At 47.0% G+C, this 9,333-nt stretch overlaps 1 protein-coding gene across 26 annotated transcripts in view; it reads right to left on the bottom strand.

The window, feature by feature from the left end:
* Positions 1 to 1,468: 1,468 nt before the first annotated feature.
* The window catches only part of Phf21a (PHD finger protein 21A), a 177,104-nt gene continuing 169,239 nt past the window's right edge, over positions 1,469 to 9,333 (bottom strand). For all 26 annotated transcript variants that reach the window (XM_075961444.1, XM_075961434.1, XM_075961441.1 and 23 more), the window contains 4 exons: positions 5,818 to 5,973; positions 4,159 to 4,234; positions 3,733 to 3,836; positions 1,469 to 3,006 (listed from right to left, as the gene is read on the bottom strand). In XM_075961444.1, the coding sequence (XP_075817559.1) occupies positions 2,752 to 3,006; positions 3,733 to 3,836; positions 4,159 to 4,234; positions 5,818 to 5,973 (591 nt within the window). In that variant the 3' untranslated portion in view covers positions 1,469 to 2,751. The remainder of the gene's footprint in view (positions 3,007 to 3,732; positions 3,837 to 4,158; positions 4,235 to 5,817; positions 5,974 to 9,333) is intronic.

The following is a 9,333-nucleotide window of genomic DNA, read 5'->3' as shown; positions in this document are numbered from 1 at the left end:
CGGAGATGGAGGCCTGGAGCAGGGCTACAGTTTTTACTCCACTCCAGTGAACACAGGCAGCTCACTTCCATCATCAGAAGGAATCTATGCTGCTCAGCTCCTGCATGGTCACCAGCAAGCAGCTCTTCTGGGGCAAACAAAGGCCTGCAATGGCTGATGATGGCTTCTCAACCTCTTCCCATCACAGGTAGGAACTGTGTGCCAAGTCCTAGCCTATGGGCCCAGACAAGTTCAAGAGGGGGTTGGGAGATTGGGGGAGCCAAGACATTAGCCTGCTGCTGGTCTCTGATCTTTTGCCAAAGATTCCTCCAACTAGTCCAGGCATCTCCAACTAGACTTAGCACCTTAGCTTCTGAATAAGAAAAGAGGGCTCTTTTCTGCTCCCCTCAGTCAACCTGAAGCCAGAGGCCTGCATGGCCAAACTAGGGCACCTCTTTTCAAATGCTGGGGAGAGGAATGGACGGCTGGTGTGGATGGGCCTTACTCACTCTCGGAAGCACCCCTTGTCTGCTGCAGTTCCTGTCAGGATCCAGCTCTGGGCAAGGACGAAGCAAAGGGGCCTTTTCCTGCTATTCCTAGACTTGGGGCCTCGTGGGCCCCAGAGAGATGCTGCTTGTGGACCTGAGGGCAGAGCCTCGGCCTCTGTCCCTTCACTCAAGGACATGCCATGGACACAGGTTCCCATGGCAACATGTATCTCGATTACTTTCCCCGTGGCACTGTAGGGGAGACAACTATGAGTCTTGCAGAACCCCAGTTTTCCAGGAAGAAAAGGCAATAGGCCAAACAAGGCAAGTGTAGTGATTCTAGCCCAGGGACACCCAGGAAGCATGTGGGTGGGTGGAATGGAGTGAACTCTGACCCTGGTGCCAGTGGGCAGAGGACAGCTGGGGCTTCAGTCTTCTCTCTTCAATGCAAGATGGACTTGAAGGCCACCTAGACTCTCAGAGACATATGGACCCTCAAGGCATCTCCTCCCTTAATTCTGACGCAGCAGCCTGCACCCCACCCCACTGGTCAGGCCCCCAAAGGTGCCCCCGAGGCATACGTAATGCTGGTGGCTGAAGGACTGAGAGCAGCACCAAAGGAAGGTCTTAGGTGGGCACCAGCCTGCACACTAGCAGGTCCCAGACCATGGGGAGCCCTCACACCATGCACACTCCATTTTGGCTTCAAACAGGAAATGTGATCCCTGTACCACAAAGACAGCACAGTCTGAGGAGAAAGGAGGCGTGAGGACCTGCCGTTCTGAAGACTGGCCCACCAGTTCAGAGACACAAACACAGCAAAATGTCACTGTGATCAGCAGGTTCTGTGCTAAAAAATTATAACTACACGGCATTTTCTCCAGTTCTGACACCTTTTTAATATAAATCACTGTTTTAGGAAACAAATAGCACTTTTGTAATTTTTTTACAATGTTTCTTACCTTGATCTTAATTTAAGTAACACTAGGAAGACCTCAATATCTTTTGTTTTCCTTTTTAATTAAAAAACAAAGTTGCTGTTGTTTTCCCCAGGTACAAAGATATTTTTTTGCCCTTGCATTAAAAAAACAAAACAAACAAAAAAACACCAAACAAACAAACAAACAAAAAAACCCAAAAAACCAAAAGCAAAAGCAAAAACGGTGCCGGACGATGACACGGGACCCACAAAGACTCACTGACCTCACTGACACTATGACGTCTACTCTACCATGCAAGGTCTCGCTACCTTAACAGGATGCCAGCCTGGGAACAGCTGCTTTATTCCGTATTTTAGTTCTTGTTACAAAACAAAAACAAAAAAGATAAAATAAACAATGAAATAAAATGTTGTTTAAACAAAACAAGAACAGAAACAAAACCTCAAAGAAGAGAAAAGGGTCGTCTCCACTCACACCTGGTCGTGCTGCTCTGCTCAGAACTTCTCTTCTTATAAATATAGAAAAAGGATGGAGCTTGTTTTCAAGTAAAACCTTTGTCCGCCTTTCTCCCTCCTGGACCACACACACCTTCCCTTCCCTGCTTCAGCAAGGCCTGGGGACCACCTGGGGCTGTGCACTACACTGAGCAGAGGGAAGGAAGAGGCTGCTGGAGGCTGTGGGGGAGAGCGGAGCTGGGGAGGGGACCTAGGCTCTCTTGGTACTAGGCCCACTCCAGAAACATTAAATACTGCTTATGTCATATACTTTCCCCCCTTGCTCCCCCCTCCCCAGCCTTCCCTGGCCCTCCTCTGGGCACTGGGTAAGTTAAACCTCTATTTCCATTTTTTTTTCTTTTTTTCTTCTTCTTTTTTTTTTTGGTTTTATGGTAGTGAAAGTTTAGGAACAGGAAAGCCCACACACTCTTTGGACTTGTCTTTTCTACCTAAACAAACAGCTCCCAGTAAGGATCAGAAACCTGCTCTCCTCCCTCTGCCCATCCCTGCTCCCCACCCAACAAAACAAAAAGAAACCCACCGTGGCTGTGGAGGCTGCTGCAGGCACACACTGGTGTATAATAGAGAGAGTAAATATATTATTTCACTTGGCATGGTGCTGGCAAAGAACCTCCAGCTGGCACTATTTCATGTAACATGGTCCAATCTTTGCATGTACACACAGAATAAGAAGAATCAATTGGCAAACTTGGTGCCACCTGGCACAAGCATCTTCTCTCTCTCTGGAACCAAAGAACCAAAAGAATTCTGTACTTTCCAGAAGAACTCCGGCTTTGCTTCTCTAGAGTCTCCTCACCACCGAGACGTGGCATCTCCTCGAGGGCTCTGTTATTTAGTCTCTTCCCCCTGGTTACAGTTCGCTGTGCAGCTCTGTGAGGAGGGGGAGGGGGCGGGTGTGGAGGCGGTGTTGGTAGGGGGGGTGCAGTCTGGGCCATTGGAGAGGGCCCCCACAGTGGCCTCAGAGTCTACAGGTCTGGAGAGGTCGATGCCATGGATGAGGCGGATGAGCTGTTTCACCTTGTCCAGGGAGCTGCGCATCTCCTTCTGCCGGGCCAGGATGCTATTCTTCATCTCCATACATTTCTGCAGCCAATCACAAGGATGGACACTCAGCTGCCTGGGCCCAGTGACCCCACAAAACAACCCCTGTGCACTACTGTGCACCCCACAACTTATACTGTTCCACCTGTTATGGGCAGACATTATCAAAGGAGGACGTGAAAGGCTGGGGGTCAATGGGTAGGGTGAAAGCCAACTCTATTGGACACTGGAACTTATAAAGATGCTATGATAAATTCACCACAAAAACTGCCCTGAAGCGTGTTTCTGCCAGCGAGAGACACAGGAATTGACTTGAGGTCTCTGGAAGATCATTTACTCACTCATAATTTAGAGGTAGGACCTGAATGGCAGTCATGTTTAAGAGTCCTGAGACCCAAGTCAAAAGACTCCAGTCAGTGAACCAGGTCGTTTGGGTTTAGTTTGGTCATTTTGGGTTACCTGCTGGTAGTCCTTCCCTTAGTCCAGTAAATTAGGTCTCTAAAAGAGTCACTCAAAGGGGCCCAGGTCTGCTAAGGGTCGGGAGAGGCTCTACCTTCCTCCTAAGCAATCAAAACTGCACAGGCACTGGGGGGTGCTCCAATGGGGCAGCCGCTACTCATGGACACTCAGAGCTGGGCGAGGTGTCCCGTGCCAGGTGGCCATGGCTCCTGAGCACGCACTGCACACTAGCTCAGAAGGCAGACATCCAGCTGCACACGCTGGTCACTAGTACACACTGGACTGGACCCAGGACGGAATGTGGCTTACACTTATAGAACTGCTGAGCTCCTTCACCTTCTGCTCTAGCTGCTCTCGCTCCTGTTTCAAATCTGAACTCCACTTAAGTAGCTTCTGTTTCTCCTCTTCTTTTGCTGGGGGAGAAAACAGGTTTTAAACAATCAGTACTTTGAAGAGCTTACCTGTTTCGGGTGTTCACCAGACACCCACCCTGAAAGTACCCCTCAGTCACACAGCCAGGACACAGAACCTGACCACCTGGACTCTTCAGTGTATGCTGGCCTTGGTGGACCGGGCCAGGTTTTACACAGGTATGGAACCACACTTCACAGTTTCCGTCTGAAAAGGTGGTTCAAACACCTTCAACTTCACTCAATAAAACATTTTTATTTTCCTTTGAAAACAAAACCAACATGGCTTTCTAGTAGCATTTTCTTCTGGAAAGGCAGACCTTACCTGCTTTGTAGGCAATATAAGAATGAACAATGGCTAAAGTTCCAGGCCATGGAATTGCTTCTTCCTTCTTCAGCATCTGAAAAGAATTTAGAATTCTCCCTTGAGAACCAAGGTAACAGCAAGCACAGTGTCTGGTTGTGGCCCAAAGTCAAGGAAGAGGCAGAGAGCTGGGAGCATCCTGTATCTCTTTCAAAGTCATGTGAGGACTGGAGAGATAGCTCAGTGGTTATGAGCACTGGCTGTTCTTTCAGACATACCGGGTTCAAACTCCAGCACCCACATGGCAGCTCACAATTGTCTGTAACTCCAGCCCCAGGATATGTGGCACCCTCTTTTAGTCACTGAGGGCACAGAGCACCAGGCATATTACACGGTGCACAGATAGACAAACAGATGATACACATAAAACGAATACATAAAAATATAAAAAAGGTCACATGAGCTGGGACACGGGAGAGTACACCTTAAATCCCAGCACTCAGGAGGCAGATGCAGGTGGATCTCTGTGAGTCTGAGGTCTACCTGGTTTACATAGAGAGTTCCAGGTCAGCCAGGGCTATACAGTGAGACCCTGTCTCAAAACAAAAGCAAAAATAAAAACATCCATTCAACCAAGAAAACAAAACCACATAACTCCAACCACCCTAGAGCCAGAACCAGCAGCGTGGAGCTGGGGGCTGGTGCGATGCTAGCACGATGCAGTCCCTCAGGCAAGTCTGCCTTTGAGCTCGCATGGGCTGTTTGTTTCAAATTTAGTTTTGTCATGTCCCTCAAAAACACCTTCTCTAAGTAGGTGAAAACAGTTCTAAATCCTGAAGTCAGGAGGGCCGCATGGGGAGAGAGGGAGCAGGTGAAGGGCACCCTGACTACACTGGAGCTGATGGGAGGAGGGCCACGACAGGCATGGTCAGACGTGTGGACCCAGCACGGGGGGGGGGGGGGGGGGGAGATCTTGTCTCAATGCAGTGGACTTAAGATGCAGCTCAACAGAGAGCTTACGTAGTATTCACAAGGCCCTGGGTTTGGGTCCCAGCATTACAAAAGAAACACTCCCATCCCCCCAAAATTTAGAAATCAGGTTTATTTATTTTGGTTTAGTTTTCTGATATAATACCTCACTTTGTAGCCCTGGCTTGATTTGGAAAGTGAGATATTATGTATACCAGGCTGGCTCAAACTCAGAAATCCACCAGTCTCAGCTTCCCAACTGCTGGGACTTAGGGTGTTCACAACCAGACTCGGCCAAGAATGAGCTCTTAAGGATCTTAACTTATTTTTTGTTCTATTTTCTTTTTTCTTTTTGTGGTAGTCTTACTATGTAGCCCAAGCTGCTCTTGAACTTGTAAAGCTCTAAGCTTAGCCCCTCAAGTGCTAGAATTATAGGCATGTGCCACCATGCGGGGCAGAGGGTCTGGATTTCAAAGGGGAAGAAGTCATTTCTCATTGAAGGAGGCGATTCACGTTTTAGGGAGCCTGTGGGTGAACAAAGGCTCTGCTGTGTATCTGCATGCTGTGTGTCTGCATGCTGTGCCGTGAGCTAGGAGGATGGGACCTACGGAACAATGACCAAAAAAAGAGAAGAAAAGCCTATTCCCCAGAATGGGAGAGAAAGGAATTTCTGTGGCATTGTCTTTCTTTTCCTTGGCCCACCCCCAGTACCTGGTCCTGACATCTGGGGCAGATCCACATGCCCTTGGGAATTGTTTTCAGAGGCGGGTCTAAGCAATCCAGATGATACACGCGGGAACACGTATCACACATCAGTAACTGGCCACTCTTTCTGCAAACACTGCAAAAGTCTTCATGGATATCACCCTGTGAGACGGAGAGGAAGGGTAAGAAAAACGACGAGGAAGAACCCAGTGCCACCTTGCACACCGACAAGCAAGCTGATGGCCCAGAGACAGCCTCCAACACATCGGTGTATGAAAGCAGGGATCACAAATAGCACAGACCCTGCCTGCTCCACAGATCTCAGCTTATGGGTTGGCAATTTAAGTTGAAATTGAAACATTAAGGACTTTCTTTAAACTTACAAATTTAGACTGAGGATTTAACCTTCTAAGTCAGAGTTGACAGCAAAGACCTTTAGCTGCCTGGGCCCAAATCAATGGCTTAGGTAACGAGTTGGCACCTCCAATGCCAAAAGTCACCGACAAAGCCATTCACACTATGACAGGAGTGGCATTTATTATCTACCATCTGGGGGAGTTTAAGAAGAATTTGGAAACACAAGCATACAATAAACTCAACTTCTTGCTTATGTGGGCAAAGTACAGTGATCCAGGAGCAGAAACCTTATAGAAGCTGCTAGCACGTGGGGCTGGGGAAGGCACAGTAGCAGCCGATGATGCTCTGCAGCACTGGCATTTGCTGCTCAACAGACCATCCAGTGGGAGGCTTTATTCTTCCCCCATCAAATACTTCACTAATGGGAACTCTACAGTGCTTGGGTGCATCTGGGCCCTCAGAACAGAATGCACCATCAAACCAAAACATGGCAGGTCTACTTAAAATCTGGAGGGAAGAACACAGGGAGAATAAATCAAGAGTTTTTGAAGAGGTGTGTTTCAGCAAATCGATGCACAATCTGTGTGTGGCTGAGACTCCATCCACACATGGATTAGGATGACAGGGAAGGGACAGGCTGGAGAACACTGCTTTAAGATGTCCGGGGTACTCTGCTAGAAAGTCTTCCACAGAACTACAGAGTAAGCGGAAAGACGGAGGGTGATGCCAAGTCCCTCCTCTACCACCACACCACTGAGGGAATGCATTTTTCCAGTCAAGCCGTTTCTCTTTGCAGGAAACTGCCCTTTGTGTGCACATGTGTGTGTGCGTGCACGTGTCCACGTATCTCTCCAGTTCCATCTTTCAAATTTCATATTTACATACAATACAGTAGAAGTATCTAGTGTTTGAGTGTCAGGATTTCTTTCTTTTTTATAATTTATTTTTATTTTATGTCCATTGGTGTTTTGCCTACATGTATGTTTTTAAGTCTTTGTGAGGTTGTCAGATCCTCTGGAACTGTATTGTTATAGACAGTTGTGAGCTGCCATGTGGGTGCTGGGAGATGAACCCAGGTCCCCTGAAGGAGCAGCCATCTCTCCAGCTGTTAGAATTTCTATGTACTGAAAGTCATTGAGGACATCTGTGTTAATTACAGAATCATAGCAACAGTACACTGGAACAAAACTTAAGAACACAAGAAGCATTAAACATCCACCATAACACATGGGATGTTGTATCTGGAAATCCCATCTAGTTCTGAGGAAGAGGGTGGGGCTGGTGCCTGATGCATTAGTATTACTTTGTAAACAGTTTTGCTTTATATATCCCTAAAAAGCACCGGCGACTCCAGACCAAATTGTGAGAACTGCTCTATCTAGACTAACAGTTTAAATATAAAATTCCAAGAATGTCAGAATGAATATAAAATACAAGGACAGTGCATCCATCAGCGTCAGTCTTTGCCTAAAGAGTGGAGCTCAAAAGGCTTAACTCTGGTGACAGGTCATGAGCAAACTTCAGTTGGAATATGCTTGACTGTGACATTGCTGAGGACATACGGCCTCTACCAACTTCAGCTTCACTGCATGTTAAAAATTTATAATTAGTAAACATATCTTCCCTTCCCATGAAAATAACAGCATCAACAAGGTACATCCTGAGAATTATTGGCTGGCTGGGTCTTGTATTACCAAGTCCTTCTAGATGGTTATTGATCCCCAGGAAATGCTCGGCTCTCAACTGCTATTGTCTAATTAATGTAGAGGCTTATGCTACTCAGCAGCAAGCACAGAACCCTGTGTGTTGATTTAATCACAGCTGCTGTTGGGTGCTGTAAAAGTAGAAGTCAATTATCTCTAAAAAAAAAAATGTATCCCACTGGGTTTAACTCAGGAAATTCTCAATATTTTTAGTGGTTTCAGAAAAGCATTATTTTGTCTTTAGATTTCTGCAAAGAACTATGTTTGTGCTTTAAGATGAAATCTGGTAAAAGCTTTTAGTTTGTGATTTGGCCAGAACCTTTAGGTCTAGGCTGTAAAAGAAAAGCGTAGACTCAACAAAAGAACCCAGACCAAGGCACAGGGCATAAGGCACTGTGCATCAAGGCACAGGGAGTCAGTGAGCTGCTGGTTTCTTTGATCACACCTGGACTGGGGAAAAGCTGGAACAGTCTTTGGTATCGGCAAACTTGGTTTCTGGCAGGGACTCCAGGTGCACGTGACCCTGACAGTTAGAAAACCTGCATCAGTTCCCAGGGCCAAAGGTTAGGAAGGATGGACGGAATGCCAAGTCTTTAGAACAGGACAAGTCTGTAGCACCAGCTACAGCAGGAATGGAACCTTCTGGGAACAGAAGTCTCCTATGACCCCAGCTCTCCAAAGATAATATTTGGTTTGCTGCCTCCAGAATTCTAACTCGGGGCTTCAGTGGCATTCTTGTGGAGAGGACTGTGCCATTAGTAAGTCAAGAGAGCCTTCGACTGCAAGGAACACTTTGCCGGAAGATGGTTAACACAAGCCCTGCAGTTCCTAAGAGATGAGAACACGGACAAAGAAGTTCTTGTTCTGTTACTTGTCATCTTCAGCCTTCTGGTTGTTTAGACCGTGAATTTATCCTCGACAATTCTCTTTTTCTCGTTATTCAATTTAATCCACCCAAATCTTCAAAATACAAACAGCACAGGCCACTTTCTCCATTTCTGCATCTACCACTCCATCAGGACTATGTGTCACTGTCTCTTGCCTGGACCACCACAGCAGCCTTCTTAAGGCCTCTCTGCTTCATTCCACCCTTCCTAAGTCCCTCTCTCTGCAGTACTCCTTTCAAACTCCAGCTGGCACTGTAAGCACCAGGAACCTTCCAAGGAGGCTTCAGTCTTTGGTTAACAAGTCTGTTAGGAAACTACTAGATACTTACGAATTCAATGCTATCTCTAACCAGAGTGAAAACAGAGTTTACAAGTGAAAAAATCCAATGGGGATCATCTCAAGAGAGGAACCTGGCTGACGTCACATGCCTCTGCCTGCGATACACTAGCTGTTATCCTGAATCTAGGTGCCTTCAGAATGCATGTCCAGTGGAGCACCTGCCCCACCATTAGGAAAGAGAAAGACAGGCTAGGGGACCTGGTCAGACAGCTCAGTAGACAAGTGCACTTGTCAC

Source organism: Microtus pennsylvanicus, chromosome 2, assembly GCF_037038515.1.
Source record: "Microtus pennsylvanicus isolate mMicPen1 chromosome 2, mMicPen1.hap1, whole genome shotgun sequence".
Lineage (NCBI taxonomy): Eukaryota > Metazoa > Chordata > Mammalia > Rodentia > Cricetidae > Microtus > Microtus pennsylvanicus.
Note: the sequence above shows the minus strand (reverse complement) of the source record. Positions and strands in the feature narration are given on the sequence as shown.